Source organism: Cygnus olor, chromosome 2 (genome assembly GCF_009769625.2).
Source record: "Cygnus olor isolate bCygOlo1 chromosome 2, bCygOlo1.pri.v2, whole genome shotgun sequence".
Classification (NCBI taxonomy): Eukaryota; Metazoa; Chordata; class Aves; order Anseriformes; family Anatidae; genus Cygnus; species Cygnus olor.
In genome coordinates this window covers 86,441,521-86,466,484 of record NC_049170.1, presented here as the reverse complement: position 1 = coordinate 86,466,484, position 24,964 = coordinate 86,441,521, and the positions used below count along the sequence as shown (strand labels likewise).

General features: G+C 40.1%; 1 protein-coding gene and 1 long non-coding RNA gene across 2 annotated transcripts; both read right to left on the bottom strand.

Annotated features, from left to right (window-relative positions):
• Nucleotides 1–1,504: 1,504 nt before the first annotated feature.
• On the bottom strand, nt 1,505–7,348 carry LOC121065620. The gene is made up of 2 exons (XR_005817199.1): nt 7,031–7,348; nt 1,505–2,147 (listed from the first exon to the last, which is right to left on the bottom strand). It is a non-coding gene; the product is annotated as an uncharacterized LOC121065620 (long non-coding RNA).
• A 6,359-nt stretch (nt 7,349–13,707) lies between these two features.
• Nucleotides 13,708–17,846, bottom strand: MED10 (mediator complex subunit 10). Its single transcript, XM_040548987.1, has 4 exons — nt 17,649–17,846; nt 17,323–17,406; nt 16,157–16,259; nt 13,708–14,508 (listed from the first exon to the last, which is right to left on the bottom strand). The coding sequence occupies exons 1-4, from the start codon at nt 17,774–17,776 to the stop codon at nt 14,413–14,415; spliced, it is 411 nt and encodes a 136-aa protein (XP_040404921.1). The 5' UTR covers nt 17,777–17,846; the 3' UTR covers nt 13,708–14,412.
• Between the last annotated feature and the right edge of the window lie 7,118 nt (nt 17,847–24,964).

The following is a 24,964-nucleotide window of genomic DNA, read 5'->3' as shown; positions in this document are numbered from 1 at the left end:
ACTTTTACACAGACGGATAATGATAGGGCAAGAGGGAATGGTTTTAAACTAAAAGAGGGGAGATTTAGATTAGATATAAATTAGAAATTCTTCACTCAGAGGGTGGTGAGGCGCTGGCAGAGGTTGCCCAGAGAAGCTGTGGATGCCCCACCCCTGGAGCTGTTCAAGGCCAGGCTGGATGGCGCCTTGGGCAACCTGGTCTGGTGGGAGGTGTCCCTGCCCATGGCAGGAGGGTTGGAACTGGATGGTCTTTAAGGTCCCTTCCAACCCAAACCATTCTGTGATTCTGTGATTTGCCATTGGTTTATCTTCTTGTGAACATAACTAACAAAATAATAGAAAACTCTAAGCTGCTTAGATGTATTCCAATCTGGAGAAATACCAATTTCATATTCACACACAGAAGCCAGTATTTTGTTATTTCATTAGAAAGAGGAAATTAAAAAGTAATTTCCTTCTGTATTCTGAATTACAGGGTTAGTAGTACTATATTTATGTTAAATATTAATATTTCACCTTTGTCTCTCTTCTTGTTGTATTTCGTAAGTGGGATATGGTCTTTGAATAGCTAGATAACCATCTGAGAAAGTCAAAGTGCAGGGAGAAGTGGCATTGATAATTTATTAGTGGGGCAAGATTTACAAGAGTTGTGCTTTTAAATGTCTAATTATCTCTCCTGGTGCCCAGACTGAAATTTTAGATTCTCAAAAATCCTGTTGGTTTGATGCCTAAGCCCAAAAAAATTTGGCTAAAAGTGCCAAAATGTATATGTATGTTAACACATTACATTCTGTAAACGCCTATAAAAAATGGACTCACCTAGTGTGTAGACAGGGTCTGAGGGAGAACACAGGGAGTAGAGAAGGCACTGCCATCATTTCTCTTATATTAGAACCCTGAGGATGACATCAGGGATGCCGCTGCAGTAATGATGTTTCTCTACCTGTGGAAACCTGTATCTAAAGCTCTTTTGGAACATTACCATCATAAAATCACACGGCAGCTTCTTAAGTGGCAGTAAATCTGGACTGCAAGCAACCAGCAAGTATCCTGCTGGTGGCAGACAACTTTCTCTACACCAAGCACTTCAAATGACATGATAAATGCGGGTAAAAGAGGGAGAGGACAGAGAGGGTTTTAGACTTTTTTCACCATATTTAGGAGAAATATAAATGGAGTATCACCCCTCTCTTCCTACTCCCTCAGTCCAACCCTTTCCACATGCATATTCCCCCTCCTTTAGTTTGCCATATCCTACCCCATAAAAAATTGGTGGAACAGTCTTGATACAAGGCATTCGGGGTTGGAAACCCTTCAGCATCACAACCTGTCGTATTTTGAATGGAATAATGATTGGTTATTAAGTGAAAGAATTAAAGGAACTATAGCTTAATTTTTAGAGCACTTGCCTAGAAGCTGTTGAATACTTAATATGACTGTGATGCATTCACAAAACTGGAACCATATCAAATTAAGGCAATGAAAATCAACACAGGCACTATATAGGTAGGGAAGGTGATATTTATTTTAAACAAAACTGGTTCTCCACTCTTACAATCGTTCTTTCCTAGGTTTCACTCAAGTAAATTGTGTGTATTAATGTTTGGAGATGGATCGCTTGTGTGTAACAGAGAAGATGAGAGATGCCAGTTACAGAGCGCTCACTATGTCTTCCGAATTTCTTTGCTGGTGACAATCAACTGCTTTGGAGCAGTTATATCATTCCCTTCAGGAGCCTGGGATGAAGAAAGGCACAACGCATGTCCTGTAACCACGCTGCCACCCTCCTGCTGTCAGAATGCAAGTCTTCTGCTGAAGAGTCAATTGTGTTGTTGTTTTGGTGCAAACACCACCTTCCTTAGTTGCTACCAGTTTTATTACTGTCACATATGTCATTGTCTATCGATGTAAGTCATTCTTCCAGCCTGGGCTTTCTGCAGGAGCACAGGGCATGGAGGAAAGAAGGGCTCTATGGTTTTGTGAAGTCATGCTAGCTCCAGTCTCCAAAAGAAGTATATTCTCATTAACCTTTCCAGAGGGGCTAATACAATGAAGAACAGCAGCCTGCACATCCACATATACTCCTCCCAACTGTGAAACGAGACCAGAGATGCCAGGTGTAGATATGCTCCTTCTGGAAGAGTTCCCTATGGAAAGAAGAAGAAACCAATATCAAATAAAGTGTTATTACTTTTTACACCACCTCCCCCTTTTGCTTTCCTGCTTAAGCACTACTGCAGTAGAACAAAATAAAACACAGAAAAAAAAAAGCATAAAGTAAATAAATTATGATAGCAACACAAAGGCAAGATTCCTGTTCTCCAAGCTTCATTTCAAAAGCTGAGATATGAAGACACGGCCCCTGGTCTTTTGCTTTTTAAGTTTTGTTGTTTCTTTTTTTCTTTTCTTTTTTTCTTTTTTTTTTTTCTCTCTTGAAAGGCAATACTGTTCACTGATCTGAGGTTCAGATTTCCTAAATTCAATCACTAAGATATTTTATTTTTAAAGCTTTATAACTGTACACAGTGCTGTCAAATGACATGTGCGGGAATAACATTAGTTCCTCTTGGTATCTGTGCTATGCTTATCTCCATGGTAGCTAAGCAATTTAGAAAAGAATAAGCAAACAACTTATTGCTGCATACTTCTCTCCCCCAGCCCTCTTCCTACTTTTCTGTTGCTTGCTGTTAGTATAGACTCTGATGTCAGGATCAGAAAATGCCAAGGTTAAGAGTCATGTAATCTAACAGTGCAAAGAGTCATGTAATCTAACAGTGCAGAACACTTTGTCTCCAGCCCTTGAAAGTCCTGGTCCTGCTAAAGCTAGTTATTCAGTCTGATCCTGTCAAACCTGGAATGAAGATGGATTGAGGAGTGAGTACTGTAACTACCAGGTATCGTTAACACAGCTCCTCCCAGCAGCAGGTCTGTCAAGCCTTCCACTTCACACTTCCAGAACATAGCCCCAAGCCCACATCCTGTTTCCCTCACCAAGGAGCTAGTAATTCATGTTTCCCCTGCAGGACTGGGCTTCCCTCCAAAACCTGTGCCTCCTGCATGTGGGATGCAGCCAACCAACACACTGAGAAGCAATACTGGGGAAATGGACTCCATCAGAGATGGAAGGTGTGTGCCTCACTTGAGACACAACCCTGAACATCAGCCTCACTTTCACCTTCATTTGCAGGTATGATGCTATTACATGATCCAAAACAGACAGAACCACAGAACGGCTTGGGTTGGAAGAGACCTTAAAGATCACCAAGTTCCAACCCCCCTGCCATGGGCAGGGACACCTCCCACCAGACCAGGTTGCCCAAGGCGCCATCCAGCCTGGCCTTGAACACCTCCAGGGATGGGGCATCCACAGCTTCTCTGGGCAACCTCTGCCAGTGCCTCACCACCCTCTGAGTGAAGAATTTACTCCTAACATCTAATGTAAATCTCCCCTCTTTCAGTTTAAAGCCATTCCCCCTTGTCCTGTCATTGTCTGCTCAAGCAAAAAGTTGTTCTCTATCTTTTTTACAAGCCCCCTTTAGGTACTGGAAGGTTGCAATGAGGGCTCTCTGGAGCCTTTTCTTGTTCAGGCTGAACACCCCCAGCTCTCTCAGCCTGCCTTCAAAGGAGAGGTGCTCCAGCCCTCTGATCAACTTCATGGCCCTCCTCTGGACCCGTTCTAATAGGTCCGCATCTTTCTGGTGCTGGGGCCCCAGACCTGCAAGCAGCACTCCAGGGGGGCCTCACAAGGGCAGAGGAGGGGGTGACAATCACCTCACTCACCCTGCTGGTCACTCCTCTGTTGATGCAGCCCAGGATGCAGTTGGCCTTCTGGGCTGCAAGCACACACTGCTGGCTCATGTCAAGCTTTTTGTCCACCGGAACCCCCAAGTCCTTCTCCACAGGTCTCCTCTGAATGAGTTCTTCTCCCAGTCTGCGCTCATGTCTGGGATTGCTCTGATCCAGGTGCAGCACCTTGCACGTGGACTTGCTGAACCTCATTGGGTTCATGTGGGCCCAATTCTCAAGGAGAGCTGCTGGGGGAAGGGCTTCTCAGATAGGGACTGCTGAGGGACCCCAGGAGATTCCCCTCCCCAGCCTGCCAAAGTCCATCAGGTTTCTCCCATCCCCATCTAATGTATGTGGCAGCTGCTTTTCTCTTTGCAGGTGTGACCAATAGTGAGACTGACCATGTATTGCAGAGATACAGTTACGCACACCTACCATACACACAGTACTAACATGACACATGGACTGACACATGGACCAAACAGTGCTTTTGCTGGCACCTACATGAACGCAACAGCACTCACATAAACTTAAATACAATTAGCTAGGTCATGTTCCTTCTCTCAGTTTGTCAGGATTAACGTTCACTAATGTGAATATACACACACCTTCATTCTGCAGATTCAGAAGCACAGCACATGCATAAATCCTTTTGGTATTAGCACAGGCTCTAAGCCATGCTGATACCCACACTTGGGCCATGGGCCATTATCCAGGCATTGGCTCAAACCTTCGGTCTGTCCAAACACAGGTCTTCTACTTGCAGCTAGTCCATCTTGAAGTGAATTACACACACATACACACACGGAAGACTGAAATTAGCTTGGGAAATGTCAGCATACCAGACTCTCCAGTAGGCACTATGGGCCCTCATGAGCTGGGGCCCCTACTGCAGTTACTGACACTTAGACCACTCCACACTCACACAGGACAGAGAGTGATATTACACAGAAAAAAAATAGTTAAGAATAGGATTTAATAAGAAGACAAGACAGACTGTAGTGGGTACGGGCTCAGTCAGACTCATGTATCAACCAGCAGCTTTCTTTTACATGATTATCCTCTTTTATCCCCATTTCCCTCCATTTTCCCATGCTTATAATTCTCTCCACCCATCTTGATCCCAATCTTTATCCACACTTGTCTCTTCCCAAATAAACAACCCACACCAATTACTTTTTCCTTACTGGTCCCACTTTTAGTAAACAACATTTGGCATCTGATACTGTTACCTTATGTCATCTAGGCCATGGTATGATTGACAATGGTAACTTAGGTACTGTTTTCCATTTAAGACTGCACTCCCAGAAAGGTTCCCAATATTCCCCTCCAAGTACCTGTAGAGATTAGCCTTCTCTCACATAGCTCCCCATAACAATTTGTGAAATCCAGCTATTTCTCATGATGTTACTTTGCAAAGTTTGTCAGCAGCTCACTCTGTTATTTGCTATGTTCAGCATTTTCTCCTGTCATGTCTGGTATTTTCTCATGGTCTGTTCTGTTGCCTAAGCCCACACACAAGGCCTAGTCATGTCCCTGCATACTTTCGTAGGGAATGTAATCCATAATGTGCCCCAGTGCAGGAATGTTTCCCTTGCATGGCATCAGAGAAAACCTGATTGGAAAGGATTTATGGAGGTCATCCAGGTGAGTCTTGAGAACTGCCAAGGAGGGAAATTCATCATCTCTTTGAGCAATCTGTTTCAGTGCTTAACTACGCTCAGGGAGGAGAACTGCTTCCTTACATGTAAGTGGAATTTCTTTTGTTGCAACTTCTTGCTGGAAAAGTTTCCCATTATGGGAAACAATATGTCTGACCCAGGACAAAGACCAGGTAAATCTTCAATCAAAACTAACTAAATTAATTCATGAAAACAGAATTCAACTGCATTTCCCCATAGACCGTTCCAAGAGACTATAGGGACATAGAGATATATCAAATACATTACAGCTTTCAGTTCTATGGAATCACTTCCCTGGTAGCAAGGCTGTCTCTTGTGCAGAGAAATGGAAGGGGACAGACTTGGGTTTAAAGCATAAAAGGCAGAGAAACTGTTACAGAAATTTAAGCAGATGGAAAGATACTGCCAGAAATTCAGAAAAGGAATGATACAACCTGGCCAAGGATGTTGGCATTGTCTGAGTTGCTAAGCAACTACATAATACTTATTCATTTCAAGATTAAGTAAATTTTGTAATTTAAGGAATGAATTACAGTCTACTCTGTATTATTTAGAGGAAACCAAAATATACTTTGTAGTGATATAGTACTTCTCCTTCCTTTTTGCTGTACAGCAGTCTGCCACTAACATTTTAACACAACACTGAAGCAATATGAATTCCTTAAATCAAATTTGGATATCCAGACAGAAGCAGCCTTCTTTACTCGTTTTTTTCCCTTTTCTTGAGATGTCTTAATGTCACCGGTCCTGAAGCTATGTCTATGACTCCAGTCCTCCTTTCTTTTTTTGTTTCTGTATCTCTGTATTTGTCAGTGTATGACAGGAAGATGTATTATAGTAATCAGTGTTCTACTGAAGGCACAGCATCATGTTTGATGCTTATGAGATTTATGAGCTAAAATAAGCTGTGGGTCAGCACAGATGTTAACTAGCTCCAAAAATTCTGTTGGAACCATCCCAGCATACTATTTTTTTTAGAAAAATCATTTACAATTCCCAGTTTGCAGCACTGGAATACATGACAAAGTATGTTCAGACATTCTGAAGATTTATCTACAACCTCAAGATAAATTAAAGAATTTAGTGACATTAAGAAAGATGCCATGGAGAAAGACACGCAGGATAAGAAAGGAAGGTATTCAAGAGTAGATCAACAGCTGATTACACTTTTAGGTATAAGTATCTATGCCCTTTTGTGATTTTTATCACAAAATAAATCTGAACCATATACTTTGTAGTAATCAATAGATCATTATATAGATCTAGATAGTTGATACGATTCTGCTTTTGATTGTACCATCAATACAATGGGCCTAATGATAATTGTCGACCAGTAAAAGCCGGAGGGGTCTTACAGATCTCAATAGATCGACATATACTGGTCAAGCACCTTATTCATTTCTTTTTGTACGTCAGTCTCCTCACGTGGCACTTCCCAACTGCTCTTTGGGGACGGAAGAAGATTTACCATTTGCTGTCTACCTGGGGATTTGTTTATTTATTAATAAGGGGAAGTTTATTCCGGGTGTTATTTGAGGGTGAACAATAGCAACAGAACTTACTCAAAGAGCAGTTCTTCAGCACCCGGTTGCAACATGAATATTTATCCGGCTTCACACACAAGCTCTGAGCATCTTGGCTATGCTTTTCTCCTTCTGCAATATAACCTCCATTGTTGGGAGACCGCTGCCATAGCAACAAAGGGCAGCAGAAGGCGAGAGGGCTGACAGTCATGTATATAAAGCAGGTTGGATTTTCAGGCTAATTAAAAGGTTTTGTGTTCAGGGTCACCTTGTAAATGAGATATGATGCTCAGAAAGCTGTGGCCAATGCTGCTCAGCAGAAAGTGGAACGAATGCACAAAGGCTCATTTGGTGTTCACCCTTTCTTGAACATAACCTGTAATTTTCATGGTAAGCAATTGCAGTGGCTCTAGAAAATTGGTTGCTGGGTCATCTTGCTAAATAGACAGAAGTTGTTTTCTGTGAGCCAGACTGTAAAAACATTCACTCCCGATCTGGTGACTGATTTTTATCAGTGGACTTCTACCCCCAGAATCTTTTCAACACACTTGGTAAAGGGCTTTACAATTAATTTTGACAAAGTCAGATTGAAATGGATATGAGCAGCTCTGCAAGCTCTCCCAAATATTTCATCCTCTTGATCAGTTCAGAGCTCTTTCAGTTTAAGGCTGGAATATTTGTCAAATATCCATGTGTATATGTATCCATGTGTATATGTAGAGCATCTCTAGCCTACCTGAGGAACAGGTATGGAGGCACATGGAGCCTTGTTCTTACTTTTGTTCCACGTCTGGCCTACGTTGATGTTTCTAATTCATTTAATAAATCTGCAACTATAACCACACTTGCCACAGGGATATTGTGAAAATTAGTGTTTTTCTAAGCACTGGATTTTTTTTCCTCTGTACAACAAAGGTGGGGAGAAGAAAATGTAGGGGTTATTTTCTTTGTTACATGTCACAGTGTGGAACGGATGACTAAATCAAACAAAGCTCTAATGGCATTTAGTATGTAAGACTTCTGTAATTTGTACATGTAAGTAGGAAATATTTATTTTAGGGGCAAAACTAAATGCCAGCAAGCTACAAGGGCCAACTGCTCCCTAAGTGGCAAGGAGCCCATAGATGGTGAGACCTCCCAGCAGGGCAGGGGGACCCATCCCACAAGGTAAGCAGGGCAGGCCCAGCAATCGTGGCCAGCTTCAACCTGGTGTCCAAATCCTCAGGAAAGGTCACAGAGATGAGGCAGGTCCAGCACTATTTGTGTTCCTTAGGTAATAATAAAGGTAACAGTAACAGCAATATTTATATGGTTAGCTTTGTAACTCGTCGGTTTGTAAAATTTGGAGCCCAAATATATGGGAGAAAAAAAGTATTTTTACTAATTGCTTCCTTTCTTTTGCTTTCACCATAATCTCAGTGAGTTCAAGCATGTTATAATAGTATTTCGTTCTTCCCCACTTGACCAAAAAAGAGTGGAAAAGGAGATTTTTCTTGTAATCTTAATGATGTGCAACCATGACTATCAACCTCTAGATATGACAGAGCTTACAAGTATGCTGAGCAGCCACAGAAAATTCGTTTATATAAGAGTTGAATTTCTGTCCAAGGGAAAGGTACATCTATGAAGTTATGCATCTTCTGCAATATGCTGTGTGACAGAAGAAATTCCCAGGATGAGTAAAAAGCTGCCACATAATTGATATCTACTGTACTCTGAAAACATTTCACAATTTTAGATATTTTTTTCACATTTCTTGAGAGAAGAGCTCTGAAAGAAGAAATTTTGTTGATTTTTTAACATGCATCTCTTACATTAGATTTGTCGTATCGCTGAATCTTTTTTTTTTTTTTTTTTAAACCAGGTATATATTCAATGATTCCTTTAAATATTGTAACTTCATATGTGATGACCAGAAATGATATTAAATAGTTTTCAACCAAGACTTATTTAGTCTTAAGTGATATTAAATACTCTTAGACCAAGTAACATCTTATATTTGATAAGAGATCTATTCAAAGCCATTTATGTCTGCTGAAACTTCTTGCCTTTTAGGCTTTAACCATATCAGAGAAACACTTGAGAATGTATTGGTCAAATGTAATAAAATAATAGAGAATAGTCTAACATTTAAAAGGTAATAGTACTTTGAAAGTAATAATAATCCTGAAGAAGGAAATTCTTTTATATTTAAATGGTAATCTCTTACTTTAGCAGTGTGTTTCTAAGGTGCCTAGGGTAAAAACATTTATATCATTTCCCCTATAAAAATGGCACCTACCAGTGATTTCAGTGACAGACTGTTATGAGCTTCTCTTTTTGTTTTCTGATGAGGACTGGAAATTCCCATGATGGTACAGAAGTGGCTTGGTATATGTCATTACAGCTATACAATCACAGAAATTTTTAATCTTTAGCATCATACAAAGTAAACATCTATGAATCTCAACAATTAACATTAAGAGTAAATGCTATTTTTGCAGCAGAAGTGATAATAAATATGGCCCAGATTCCCACAAAGTAACTTGTTAAATAATGATGTATGACAATAATTTCAAATTGCCTTTTCCCAGATTGTATATAAAGGTAGCTTCTTCTTCCTTTGAGGAATATTTGGAGAAGTTTGATTATAATGACCAAAGGACAAATACCAAGTAAATTAGAATCAAGTTATATCTATAGGAGTGGGAATATAACGTGCTTTTTCTTAGCACATAAAGGGACTTTTCATTTAGGAGAGAAGAAGGAATTGTTTTGAAAATTTTCATACTCTGCGGAAAGGTATTTCTTTTTTACTGTCTGCATTACATCATGTTGAGACTAAATACATCTAGTTCTGAGTATGAAATATGTCACAATACAGAAAACAAAGATTCCTGATTTGAATCAACAGAATTGTTACAGAAGTACCTTGCAATGCGTGCCCTTCAATTATTTTAGTTAAGAAAATGAAGAGTTTTAAGCATAAGGAAGTAGTCAAAGCAGATGCAGTAAGCACAGTGTTCCCAGAGCAGGGCAGACACTTGTGTCACCTTGACTCTGTGTTTCGCAGAGCTGGAAGGACACATTTACCAGTTGCATCATGTAACTCCTGTAACAGGTGTATTATTTATTACCTGTTAGAATTCACAGCTTTAGGTTAGGCATCCTATACATGAAGAACTAAACAAAGCAGGGTTTCAAAAATGGGAGAAGGCTGGGGTCCCAAATGCACCTGCAGCCAGATGAGGGGGCTGCTAGAAGACACAGCACCTGATGACCAGGACCTGCTGGTGGCCCACAGTGCAGGCAGGTGTGGCTGACTGTGTCTTGGCCTGCAGCACCAGTGCTGGCAACTGAACGTCTCTGCAAGGAGCACAGGGTCTCCTAAAGACTTACCCCACTCCAGACCAGCCCTGGCAATTTGTGGATTTCAAAGCAAACCTGCTCCCCTCGCATGGGAACACATCTGTCCATGTAATCATGACCTGTTCACCAAGGCGGCTCACTTCATCCTGCTCAGGGTGTTGCCCACATCCCCACAGGCCACCCAGCTCTTCCTAAGACAGTTCCCAGTGCCCTGCAAATGCTTCCAGACAGCATCATCAATTACTAGGGGCTCACTTCAATGCCAGCCAAACTTCACAACAAGCCTGTGGGCTGTTCCTTTCCCTCAGAGGTTCCTCCTTTTCACTGTGAACGTCACTTCTAGTCTCCGAGTCGAGCACGATGAGAGGAGGACACCTTGACAAATGCTGTCACCAATGGGGAATATCAGCTTAAAGAGTGAATGCCAACAAAGGTGTCACTCTCCAGGTTTCACACTTCCATGTCCCAGCCACACCATCATCCCACTAAGAATTCTGGCCTTGAATATTTCTGCTCTGCTGGAGAAAGAGACATATTTTGGACTATGCTCTTAGTCATATGGTCTGAATTTTTGGGCAGACCTGCGTGGTGCCAGGAGTTGGACTTGATGATCCTTGTGGGTCCCTTCCAACTCCGGATGTTCTATGATTCTGTGATTCTATATTAAAAAGCAGCTGAGATGAAAAATCTCGTAAGCCATGGAGAAGCAGGAAGGAGATAGAGTTCTAAGGCTAACAGCTGTCAAGAAGCACCAGTCAAAAGGGACAAAAATTTTTAAAGAAGTCCACTCGTTCATGATATAAAGTGGAAAGAAAGTAATCTTTATATTATTTTGGCAAAATATTCTTCATTAATGTCCACTAAATAAGGTAATAATTAATTACAGGATGGAGGATAAAAGCAAGACAGAGGGAAATGCACAACCTGAGGAAATTATTACCCTTTACACCATAAAATTATTGTTAAAAACTGGAAATATCTAACAGCATAGAATATTCTTTGTTAACTGGGATAACAATAGGATAAATTTTAAAATAAAAATCCCTATTGTGCTTATATAAAATTGTTGAGGACTCTAGATGCTGTGATTCAATTCTTGTTTTGGAAGTGTTGTTATTTGTTAGAAGCCTGTGCCATTTCTCTTCATTCTGCAGAAATCAACTTATTCAACTACTTTAATAATGTTGCAGTAACAGCATTAACAGGGAGAAGAGAGAATGCACAAGGCCTTCCTGTATTACACAGCTGGCACAATCAAATCTTTAAATTGGTGCCAGTATCAGGAGAAAATGTCTGAAATTGAATGATGTTTGCAAACAAATCAAATGCGCAGAATTAGTCCAAGTCAGTACAGCTTTTGATTCTATGATTTAATGATTTTATAGAAGGATGGCGAGGTTGTAATGGCAGCAAAGTGAATAGCTTCTTCCACAAGGTGGAGGAGACTGCCTAAATCCCAAAACACACTGACATTCCTGTAGAGTGACATGCAGGCAGTAGTTGAGGATGAGGAAAGGATGCTTACTGGATAATTAATCAATTTCAAGAGCTTCCCAACTTCAAGAGCTTGCCACACTGAGCCCACCAAAGCACAGAAAACTCACAAATCCTATGAACAACATTTCTCTTTCACCATCCTCTGCCAGAAAAAAATCTCATTTCCCCCTGCCCTGCTGGTGCTCTTAGAAATGGAAAGTAGCAGAGACGTGAAGAAATGGTTCAGCTGCATGGCTGGAGAAGGCAGCTGTGACACATTGAAATAACACACACAGCTCGTTTCTTTCTGTTAAGAACAGGAAATATTCAGGACACAAATATTTAATATTCAGAATGTTAACTTTTGAATTCTCTTTAGTGTGTTGATAGTCAAGTAAAAATCCTGTTTCCAGTGAATTGATAATGGCATCCCCTTCCTCCTTACCTCTTCTTTTCCCATCAGCAGTATGTTTAAATCCATACTGTATAAAACTCCAGTATCCCATTAGTAGTTTCTACAGAATAAGTAACATGGAATATAGATACGGAAAGAACAAAAAATACCTACACCATATTAAGCTCATTAGCTCTGAGATGATCAACACAGTGCTAGTCAGCATATCAACTGATGGAGACGTCTAATTTTTCAAGCTCCACACATCTACAATGTAAATTTCTGATAGGACTCTCACATTAATGGCTAGGCGTTCGTGTGTAAAAACTAATTTGAAAATGAGGACTACATTTTAAAATATATTTAAAACAAAAAATATATATATAAAATAAAAGGTTTTGAACAGCAAATACCCCATAACCAAGCCAGTTACCTACTGTCTTCTTGTCCTAGAAACATTTCACCTTCCTGTTGCCAATGCTCTTGCTCTCCAGCTCTGCTGCCCAACACAACATGCACCTTAAAAACACTCTGCCTTCTGCACTCCTGCCTCGTATTCTGTCCACTTTCTTTAGAGCTGGCAGGTGCCAACCTGAAGCCACGCTTCAAGAATTCCTCAGGTCCTTGCAATCCAGGCAAAGCAGGAAAAAAAAAAAAAGTTTGTGCGCTTTTTCTTTATTGCTGTTATTTGCCAAGTTCGTGGAGTAACATTGTGGAGTGAAAAGTGCAATTAGTGGTTGGAGGGAGTACAAGGAAAAGGATATCTGCAGACTAGGGCAAGGCAGAGTAGGACCAAGGAAGAATTAGATCTTTGGACTATCTTATGGCAAGTCTTCAATAACTAATTCAGAGGAACAGCCAGCTTTCTCAATTTTTTTCCTTTTGTTATGCCAAAGTCTGGTCACGAATAAGTATACTTGACATTACAGATGCTCCAAAGGCTTTACTTCATCAAAGTGACTAATAATCATAACAGACATTATGCTACTTCTTTTGTGATAATAAGTTTCTTGAATTACTTGATCTGTGAAACTATGTGAAATTGGATGTTAAGTATCTATGAAACATGAAACACATCTCAGCAGTAAAGGGGAAAAAAATGAAACTGTCTTCCCCTTCAGCAAGGTCAAGTTTTTACATGCAAATTTGGTTTCTTTCACTGTAAAAGCAGTCTTCCGCACTATTCCCCTGGGTAGCAATCCCATCAAGCTGTTTTCTTTCAGGACTGTCTTGTATATAAACAGCAAGAGATTTCACAAATGAATATGAATCTAACCAGAAACACTTCGTGTGATAATCACTGATCCCCAAAATCTCCTGCTTCAGGTATTAAAGCTTTCCCCACAAAAAGCAAAATGCCAAGATTACTTTACCTGTAAATATAACTTGTAACACCCAAGTTCTGATACCTGTTTCATTTCTATCACTGACACTGATAAATATGCTAATTTACACAGCTTTTGGTTCATTCTCTAAAGAGTAACACACAAGTTTAATGTTTTTCAAATTTTTATTCTACAACTTGCTTTAAAGAAAATGAATGAAGGCCTACATTAAATACTACACAAAATATTAACATTGTTGAGGAGCTAATCCCTGCATATGCTCCACTTCTACATCAGTCATCTGCACTGCAGCTTACAGAACAAAACACATATCTGAAGGTTTTCTTGGCTGTGATTCATTATGACACATGCAAACTGCAGCCCGACAGGCTCCTGTTCAGCAGAATTTTCCAAGGTGAACACAGTCAATTGTTTGTACAGTGATAAAAAACAGTTTACAAATAAAAAAAAAAATCAAGTATAATAAATATATTTCTCAAAAACAAATGAACCCACAACCCTGGAGCACACTTTTCAGAAGACAAAAAACATGGTTTTCTGCTCCGGAAATGCACTTTGTAGTAAATGCTATATAATCACCTGCAGGTTATCAAAGCATTTCCAAAACCTTTCAGGAAAGAACAACCAAGTACCACAAGAAGTTTCAACAGCAATCTTTGAGTGAAAGTCTTCATAAAGATGCAGTAGCTTCAGACCAGAATCATGAGTGATCATCAAGCTCCTTTACGTCCTATCAAGGCCATTTGTACTTTAGTTTTTAACGAAGTCTTGGATACCCCACCTCTTCAGTCCATGTTTTTATAAAGAGTGGTAAGCATCAATTTATAGAATTGACATTTTTAGAGTTAAAGGCCAACTTAAGGAGGAGGATCTTCTCCTCGAATAGCTTTGTACTTTGCCATGTCTTCTGGGAACACCTTTGTAAGTTCTTGAATTAACAAACTTTTAAATTTCTGGAAAGAAAAAAAACATTATGTAGAGAGAGACAGAGATAATAAATACACACACTCCCACCTGCATCATTTGGATTTCATCTAGCAGTGTAATCCAATTAATAGAAATATTTTTACAACATTTTAACATTTCAGTGACCTAAAACACGGTTATCAAAAAAGACCCCACCCATCCAAAGTAACGTTTACAAGAGTCAAAGAAAACACTAACATGAAATCCGCTAGAAAAGGATCAAACTAAAATGCTTTTAATTAGCCATAAACTAACTAGCACCTTCACTCAAGAAACATAAAGCAGTGGTATCTCTCTGGTATACTCTGGTGCATCGATACCTGTCTAGGGTCCCGTCTCCCTGTCTCTAAGCAGTTTCTTCCATGTATCATAATTTAAGGAATAACAATTTGCAGAAAAAATATGCTGGACTCAGAACCTTAAGCTTCAAATACTTCTTTTCCTCCCTACTTTTACCACCACATTCCTTTCAGATGCTTTCCATGAATTTCTTCGGACAATTTTGAAGCAAGAATCCCTCCCTGCTGCAACTGCCTTATCTCCTGGGATGGAAAAGAAAGTACTGGAGTAGTCCTATGCATTTTATTTCCCTTTCTAGTAGAAGATGATGATGGAAGTATATGATAAGTAAGTGGCATTACTGAAATTCAGGGAAAGCAGGTAGTCCTTTTCCCCCCCCATTACCCATTCAAGATCACCCAAAATTAACAGGAAGTCAGATCAGAATGAAAGCCATTCAACTTGTTTTAAATAGTCTCCAGAAAGTAACCATAAACACTTCCAAGTTTAAGACATTCTGTTCCAGTCATACACCCTTCATTGTGAAGGTGACTTGTTTAGATGATGTTATTGATGCAAAGCTGATAAAGGACATGCCCACTTGATTTGCTATGTAATCCCCTCCACATCTACGAAGGAACTCACACCTGCTTCAGAAATGCATAACTGTTCCTACAACTTTTACAAGCAAGCTCCATTCTATCAAAAGAAAAAAATGCTGAAAATATACAGGTATGTCTGCATTCTGCAGCATCCTCCACACTAATTTTAAAATCGAGCCTAAGAACGTTATGAAACGCAAACACCCCTTTCTTTGAACTTCCTTTTCTAATTTTGCCATTCAGCAGTAGTTAAAACCACATACCAGAATGCTTAAGTTCTTTCTGAATAAAAGTGCAAGTTCAAAAAACCCTAAACGCTGGCATAAAGCCATTCAATAAAGACTAACTTGTGCTCATATACACTATTAAAAACGGCAAACATGCTAAGACCCATTCAAGACTGTAAAAATACCCCTTCTGTTTTGCTTATTTCTAAATTTACACACGTCACACTGTTACAGATATATAACAGTGTGAGGTACCCATTAGTATTCAGAACACAAATAACAAAAGAGATCTGCAACACTATATACTTTTAGTCAAAATGAATTCATAGCAACATCTGCATCTCCAGCTGTGAATTGCAAGCTTCCTGTATTGGCTTCTCTATTAAGGCACACGGATGCAGAGCAATCCCTAATGCAGATCACACCGGAGGATTTAATAACTGCATAAGTGAAATCCTTTCCCCCCATATATATCTGGGGAAAGGACTGAACAAAATACATTAGTAATTTCATTATTTCTGGCTTACCTTCATTGTGTCGATTTTTCCTTTCACTTGCTCATTTTTAGCCAAAGCTCGCTCCAGACACTCTTTGGTGTAAAGCTGAGGGTTGCGACCTTGATCTATATATCTGAAAATAGAAAAGATACTGTCTAAGGGATTGCATTTGTACTAGAAAGTTCTCCAAAGAACAGAAGTATTCGTTCTGCTTTTTTTATTACTATTGTCTGAAACGTGAATTTTAAAAAACACAGTTTAGATTAGTCACTTTCAAAATATTACTCAAGGAAGACAGCAAGCAGCTGTCCTGATATGTTGTTTTAACTCTTTGTTTCCAGAGACCCATGATCTTTGAAAAAACTATCAAAAATATAATACCCAGGTCCTCTCATACAATAGGTACATATGAAAGTAGAAAGGTGAACCCATCCTTAGTAACTGCAAGGGGAATAACTATAAAATAGTTTCGTTAGCACATGGTAAGCAATTAACACGTAAGACACCAAGCAACTCAAAGAACAATTACACATACGATACTAAAAAGTAAAAATTGTACCAGCACTTGAACAAGCAAACATAATATAGCAAAATAAAAATATGCTTAAGTATTAGACAAAGGGAAATTCCATCCCTGAATGAAGAAAAAGGAACATTTACGAGTACTATCATAGATAAATAAAGAATGAAAGACCTATGAGAAAGCCCTATACAGCTAACAACACACCAGAGCGTAGCAAACTGATGATATTTTTGGTTTTACAAGATACTAACAATTTACTAGTCTTCTGCATAAAAGCTATCTTGTAAAGCTCTCCCTCTACATTCATAATTTTACTTATAACAGTTAAATCTCCGATAGGATGAAGACTGCCACTAGTGAAATTCAAATACCCATGTACTGGCCTAATTTATTTTTGTTTGCAACTCTACTACCCTGATTCTAACCTAGTGTAGAAGTGCATTTCCAAAATGAAGGATTACTTACTGTATTGCTAGATGGGGCAGAAGCTATATTACTGCCTACATGCACAGTGTCGTACAACGTAAATTAAAACATATATATGAAAGAGCAGAAATCAGGCGTATAGTTTATCATTTCCTGGTACGCCCTGAGATGTGATTTTGGAAGGAGGTGCTGAAGGAGGCAGCCTCCAGAGCCCCCCAGCACCCACCACGGGCAGGAGGACACTCACTCGAACACCTCCAAGGGCACGCTGATGTCGTGAAGCTGCTGCCGGCACTTGTCGATATCCTGCAGGCCCGTCACCATGAAATTCCTGCGAGGAGAAAACAGGGCGGGTCGTGAGGAAAAACGGGCACCAGGACGGAATGTGGACTGGGTTTGGGCTGTTTTGGGGTGGGTTTTGGATGGGTTTGGGGTGGTTTGGGGGTGTTTTGGGTCGGGTTTAGTTTGGGGCTGTTTTGGGACGGGTTTGGGGAGTTTTGGGGGTGTTTTGGGTCGGGCTTGAGGGTGTTTTGGGGCCCGTTCAGGGGAATGGGGCCGCGCGGGAGGCCTCACAGCTTCTGGTTGAGGCCGGCCTGGCTGCTGGGCTGGAAGTCACTGACGATGATGCCGAGCTGCCGGATGTTCTCCACGAACTTCTCCAGGTGCTCCTCCAGCGAGTCGAACTTCTCTGACATCGCCATCTCCGCCGCCACCGCCCCGCCGCCGCCCCGCCGCCGCCGCCGCTTCCGGCTCACCGGGCATGCGCGGGAACAGAGCGGAGGGGGGGGGGGAGGGGGTCAAGGGGAGGAGGGGAGGGCAACGCCACGCCTCCGCCCAAAGCTGCCCAAGATGGCGGTTCCCCGGCAGCCTCTGCGAGGCTTTCACTCCGTTTAATTAAACACCTAATTAAGCGCAGCGCCGGCCTTGGGGTGCTCTCTTTACCGTGCGGTTGGGCGGTGTTTCACATCGTGTCCTGGAAGTCAGCAGCGCGCTGGCTCCTGCGGAACACCCCAGCACAATGGCCATTTGTCATTTACGGTGGCGTTTTAATTGCGCTTCCCACTAACCGCTTCCACAGCTGACGGAAAATGAGCGCTAGACAAAAATAAGATCTATAATACCTAATTTACATAAGTCGGTGTTTGCTTTGGGCACTCCCAATTTATCAAATACATGACTGCGAATAATGAGAAATATTTTTTACCCCGAAGGCAAATCAATACTAAATTATATTTAGCATCTTTTATAAATGTCAGATAATTGGAGTTTGACAGCATGGATCATTCAGTAGCCCTCGGCACTGCTTTCCTTTTTTTTTTTTTTTTTTAATACCATGTAGCATCTCTAGGAATTTTTCAGTAGCCCCCAGTGGAGTGGGATGCACGCAACGCGATTAATCATGTCCGTGACAAAATTGCCAGCACCTTTAGAAATGGTGAAATTTCTAAACTCACTCCTAACTCGCCAGTTTCTGTAGCCTTCCAGACATGGCCTGCTGTATCTAGATCTCAAAGTGTCTTTCTGCCTGGCTTCTCTAAGACAGTCTTTCCTTCCTGTCCACTTTTATAATACTGTTATAATCCCCTCTCTTCATTGTTTTTCGATCATCTTTTACTCGGTCCTCAACAAATATTAGCATATGGCCAGTAGTTTTAGATCAACATTTAGTGCCAGAACCTCTCTGCTTCTGAGTGGTTCCCTGTTGTGTGCTGCCTTTGACATAAAACTGAAGCTCCTTTTCAGAGCCTTTCATAACCTTTGCCCAGCTCCCATTTGTCCCCACCCTATACAAGAGGCTGAACTCTAGTCCTGAACCCCTCACCGTGCAGAGCTCACTCCTTTCTCAAAAGATTACAGAAAGGCAGCTTCATGCTTTGTCCAATACTGCCTTTTACCGTGTCCTAGCATTTGACTGCATCCTGTCAAATTCCTCCTTAAATTGCCTTAGTACCCACACTGCACGCTGCTGCCTGCTGGTGCAGGGGTCACCTCTGTGAAGTCCTTGCACAAAGGGACCTGACTAGCAGGTGAAGGTCATAGCCGCAGCTGGGATACGGGTAACTGCATAGATCTAAAATGCAGATATTTTCCTGCCAGCCTTGCTGGCAGTATCTGATCAGCAGATATGCTCAGACAGTGACCGACCACACACAAAAGGAGCCCTCAGACATCCCGTGTACCTGGTAATGAAAATGCACACCCAGAGTGCAGGATACCTGGATTTAAATCTCTCTCTTATCCACAAGAGTCAGAGCCTACAGAAAGCCCTGGCCTCAGAGGGTAGTGTGCATTTGGCATTGGGGTCCTGTGGCTATTCTTTGCGTGGAAATTAAGTATTCCTTCAGCAGCAGAGAGAAAAGGTTTGGCGTAACACACAAAAAGAAATGAAGGAACCACTGACTGATTATCTGATAAGGGCTTGTTGTCTTCCCCATCTGTCTTAGATCTCCTAATTATGTGTGCTTCTCTAAACTGTGTAAGAAATAGAAGAAACAACAGCCAATTTTGCTTGATAATAAAAAACACAATGGGATTAACTGTAGAATGACAAAATCTCAGTCTATATTAAATAATCTAGTTAACATTTTCCTTGTGGGACGATTATCTGGCATATTTCAATTCCCCTGGCACACCACAATAACTGCATGTTTTATAAATAGCTTATTTCCAGTATGCCTGTTTTCACTTGAATCTGAGAAGTAATGTCAATTGGAATTTAAAAGTCAGCCCTTCAGGTCTGCCAAACTACCACTCATGTAAATGGAGTTTGCTATCAGCTTACAGCAGATAAGAATCTAATGCTTTGATTCATAGTGAGTTATTTGAATGAATATCTGAAATAACAACTAAACTAATATAGATATGATGTTCAATCAACAAATTTAATGTATTTTATGAATTCATAGGTATAACTTGCAACCCTTTCTGTTCAAGAATGAGAACCATCACACTCAGCAATATTTAATTTTAAAAAGAATAGGCAAGTGACTGTAAACAGCACTAAGTGTCAAGGAAAATATAGTACTGTGCAAATGTAAAATTGTAAGAACAAACCAAGGCTGCAAAAAGTAATTAGTCAGTTCCAGGCCTTGTCAATTATTGTCACTGTATGATAAAATAAATTAATTGCCTATTGATCAGCAATTGCTGACCGTTCTGTTTTAATAGAATGTTCTCTGGAGAGCAGAAGTCCCAGAATTATGACATGTAAAAATGAGTACTTTTCACTGATTACATGAGAAATCTTCATTTTAGGAATTGAATATTTTTTTCTAATATATGGAAGGGAAGATTAAAGAATATGTTGGATTTACAAGATTAAATCTGAATGTGAGGAAAAAGGAGGGAGGATTTTGAAGGAACAATCTAAATACATTCAGTTGTGTCAGATGTCGCTCTGCAGACACAAGAACCTGGGACTGAAACAGAAGAGTTGCTTTATATCCATCTTTGCTTATGGGAAAAGATCTGTTAAACGCACTCAGTGTCAGAGCAGACTACCTTGCTTTAAATCCAGGAACAAAAATGGGCTTTGAGATACTGTTAAAGCCTCCTCTCCTTCCTCTTTGTGGAAAAGACCTTGGCTGTTGGAACTGAGCAAACATGACTTCTTGCTTTCTTGGGATGAGTGAAATCTGATGCACATCCATTACCCAACATAACTTGGGTAAAGTATCTGACAGAAAAAATAATGGAAGTCAAAAAACAAATGTAGGGATATCCAGTTCATATTAAGTCTATACTAACTAAGTCAATTATGTTAGATTACTGAATTTTGTTAGATAACTGTGTGTACAGTGCTTTTAAGATTAAAAATGGCTATAAATATACAACTAGTTACTAAGTTGTTCTCATTATCACCAGATTGGAGAGTACTTTCCTATTTGTGGGAAAAAAGGCAATACAGAGAATCTAGTGGTGTTCCAATGAAAGATACAGATAGATGGAAGATAGGTAGAAGACAGATGGATGGATAGATAGGTGGGTAGGTAGGTAGGTAGGTAGTCTGACAGATAACTTAATCAGTCAAAATAGACAGAAAGATTTAGAAAGAAAATTTCATGGTCCACGATTTAAGTAACCGTATTGAACACCTACTTTTATTTCCACGGAGATAGCAGGACATTAATGGCTTGTAGGCCAGACATTTGTACTGCGCAGTTAAGTAGAGTTTGTAATAAAGGATCTAATGAAAGGCCTTGTGGATCAACATGACCCATTTGGGAAGAGCAACAGAGGTTATATAAAAGAAAATTCTGCTTTGTAAACTTCTAATGATTTTTTCAAGGGGTCAGCAAGCATGTAGATAAGAGTGATCTAATTGATACAATCTACTTGAATTTCCCATTGGCTTTTGACAAATTCCTTAACAAAAAAATATTTAAGGAGCTACAGCAACCACATTAGAGCAGAAATTCTTGAGTAAATGAAGAACTGATTGCCAAATAGGAAACACAAAGTAGGAGGAAATATTCAATTCTTGCAGGGGAGAGTGGTTCCCAGATGAATTCTACAAGGGTCTGTGCTGAAATTTGTGCCATTCTCTGTGTTCATAGATGACCCAGAAAAAAGGGATCAGTGTGATGAGAAAACAGCTGTATGAGAATGTTAGGGGGGAAAGTAAAGATGAGTACAGGTTGTAGGAAACCATAGAAGGACCCGAAAAGTCTTGGTGACTGGGCAACAAAATATCAGAAGAAATGCAGATAAATAACATAAAATGATGTACATAGCAAACAACAACAACAACAAAACTAATTTCACATGAAGATTCATGACCTCTGGGCTGATAGCCTCTTGCTCCACACAGGAGCAACACTCAGGGGTGTCAGAAGAAAGTCCCATGAAAATATCACCTCGGTGCTCAGCAGTGATCAGAAGTCATACAGAGAGTTAGGAATCATTAGGAATTTGAGGACAAAGTAGAAAATGTCATTATGCCAGTGCATAAATTCACAGTTCACCCCAACCTTGAATACTATGTGCAGTTCTGGTTCCCTGGAGTAGACCTGGGATAGAGCCAGAGAGGGGCTGCCAAGATGACTTCAGTTAAGGAAAGGCTACTGTGCTAGGAAAACCTGAATAGGTAGGGACACTTCAGCTTGAGAAGCCCAGAACAGTATTCAGGAGTGGTCTCATACATGTTTGTCATTTCCTCACTCTTTAGTATTTATTTCTGGTTATTGCTGAGCACAGGAGACTTTGTCTGAATCTGTGTGGTCCCACCTGTTCGACTTGTCCAAGAATGACATGTGCTGTGTAGGATGTAGACAGATTGCATAGTGGTTTCTTACCAAGCAGAGCATAAAAAGGTTGATTTGAGACAGTTTTATCAGGTCAGAAAAAAAAAAAAATCAATTCACTATTTTCATATTTGATTATACGCTTCAGATAAATGACCTTTCCAGTGTAACAAGGCACAATGCAGTGTTTAAAATTAATTACTGAAAATGCTAGCATTATCACCAAGTCCTCTTAGAAATATAAAAAGGCACAATTTATTCATATGCTTCTCCATCTCTAAAACTGTGATTCTCCTCCCAGCTCCTGTTTTCTGCCACTGGTGAATAAAATAGAAGTGAATAAAGAAAATAAAACCCATTGAGTTCCAGTGATGTATCTTTTCTCTCTTTTGGTGTGTCTCATTTTCTCTTTTTTTTTTTTTCCTGTTTTCTTCTGCATTATTGTATCTAATCCATGGATCTCTTTCTCATTCTATGTCTGCAGACCCAGAAATGTAGGCTGAAATTTGACATCATTAACTGGGGGACATCGCCTACGTTAGAATTCCTCTTTTATAAGCCATCTACCCTTCTTTAATTACATCAAGTGATAAGCAAAAGAGAAGCAGGGAAGATAGATGTGAGCAGCACAGAGAATACCATTTACCTGTTCTTGATATATATCAGGTTGATAGTATTTACGTTTAGGACAGTTTTGGAATAACTCCAAAGCATGCTGTATTTTCACATTTTACTGTATAAAAATAAGGTGGTACAATAAAATAAACAAGTTTCTCAGGGAAAAAAAAATATATATATATTGTTCATCTGGATAAGAAGTGCAATGATAGTTTCCATACAGATGGGATATTTAGCAACTTGCTAATTAATGACTTGAAATGATACACTTAGCACAAACTAGTGGGATAGTGCATTTATGTATCATGACTGGATCTCATTCTTACTGAAATCATCCAATTTTATTTATTTATTTATTTATTTTTATTCAAGAAGCAGCAGATCAAGATTTTGTTCATACAGTAATTTTGCTCTTCCTAGTGCAGTAGATCTGGAGATGTTTTAGTGGGCCATGAACCAAAGATCACTGAGACCTTTGGAACTCTCTCTGTTGACAGCAATGGACTTTGGATGAAAGAGTCTCTTCTCACAACTCTAAGACACAGCACAGGACTTAAATATGCTTTTCAGTATAAGAACCTTATTTCCTTAGGGTAATGACAATGATCTGCAATGTTGAAAACTTTAATTCCTAATAACCTTGATATTACATAAAGAATTAATTGTTCATTTTGCTTTCAAAATATGCTGAGAAAATCAATACAATTATCTGATTTTTTTCCCCTGGAATATTAATCGTACTGATTAGAGTGGGCTTATATTGCATCCGTATTGTCACCAGTTGTCATTTAAAGCAAAATTAAGATCCATTCTTCTGAAATGCAGAGTCATTTTCATTATTTATCAAGTACGTTCACATGGTATTTTTCCAGAGATGTGAGAAATAATATACACTGTACTCTTGAAAAAATGTTCTTTTCCTTATATAATAGCAATAAGCAGAGCTGGTTCTGCTTTTTCTTTTTTTTTTTTTTCTTTTTTTTTCTTTTTTTTCCCCTCCAACTCACTAACTAGTGCACTGTATTTAAAACCGACACTTTCATTACCAGAAAGGCAGGAAAGAAGGCACAGGAATATCCCAGGCAGTAGGATATACCGAGATTCCAGACCACATGTGTGCTAGCAAATGAAATGGACCTGGGACCACTCTCCAGCGCTGAGTCCAACTGGCACTGCAGTATCTACATTCTGAAATGTGCCTGAAAGCACTTCTGGAAGAGTGCTGGTTGGCGCGGTCCAACAAGCTAACTGGGGACCTTTGTAAGAGTTAAACAGAGTGGATGCCATTCTGTGGTACTTTTAGTTTTTCTAAGGTAGAGCTATAATTCATGGTGTACGAGTAAAAGGAGAAAATGAAGTGATGCTCATATGGATTCAAAACGAATCAAATCAGAAAATCAGAAAAATTACTTAGCATTCACAATTACATCCTGTGGTGGAAAGCGTTTAAACCATACATCCACCACATTGCACAGAGCCACTATTACATCCAGTATGGAACTACTGGCGCCATTGCCTTGACATTGGAAGTAGGCCTGGAGTTGGCATGGATTTCATGCAGAAGAGGTTGGAATGAGCAAGCACTACAGGATTCACCTGGATCAAAATGAAGTGTCTCATGATCACCAGAACAACTCAGAAACTGCTTCCAGTTCAAACTGGGACTGTCTCTGAACTGCTGAGCTTCAAAACCATCACAGTATATGAGTTAGGAGCAAACAGGCAGCAGTAGGCTTTGGGGGACTTCAGAATTCAACGGGGCAAAAGGCTTGTACATGTAGCTCCTTCACCCCACCTTGTGTGGACACTCTAGACACAGTTATAGCCACCCAGCTTTCTGGTATACCTTGTCATGTTTTGCTCTCTGCAACTACCTGAAAGAAAGGTGTGGGGAGCTGGGGGTCAGCCTCTTCTCACAGATAACCAGTGATAGGACTAGAGGGAATGGCCTCAAGTTGCACCAGGGGAGGTTCAGGTTGGAAATGAGGAGCCTCTTCTTCTCAGAAAGAGCAGTCAGGCGTTGGAACG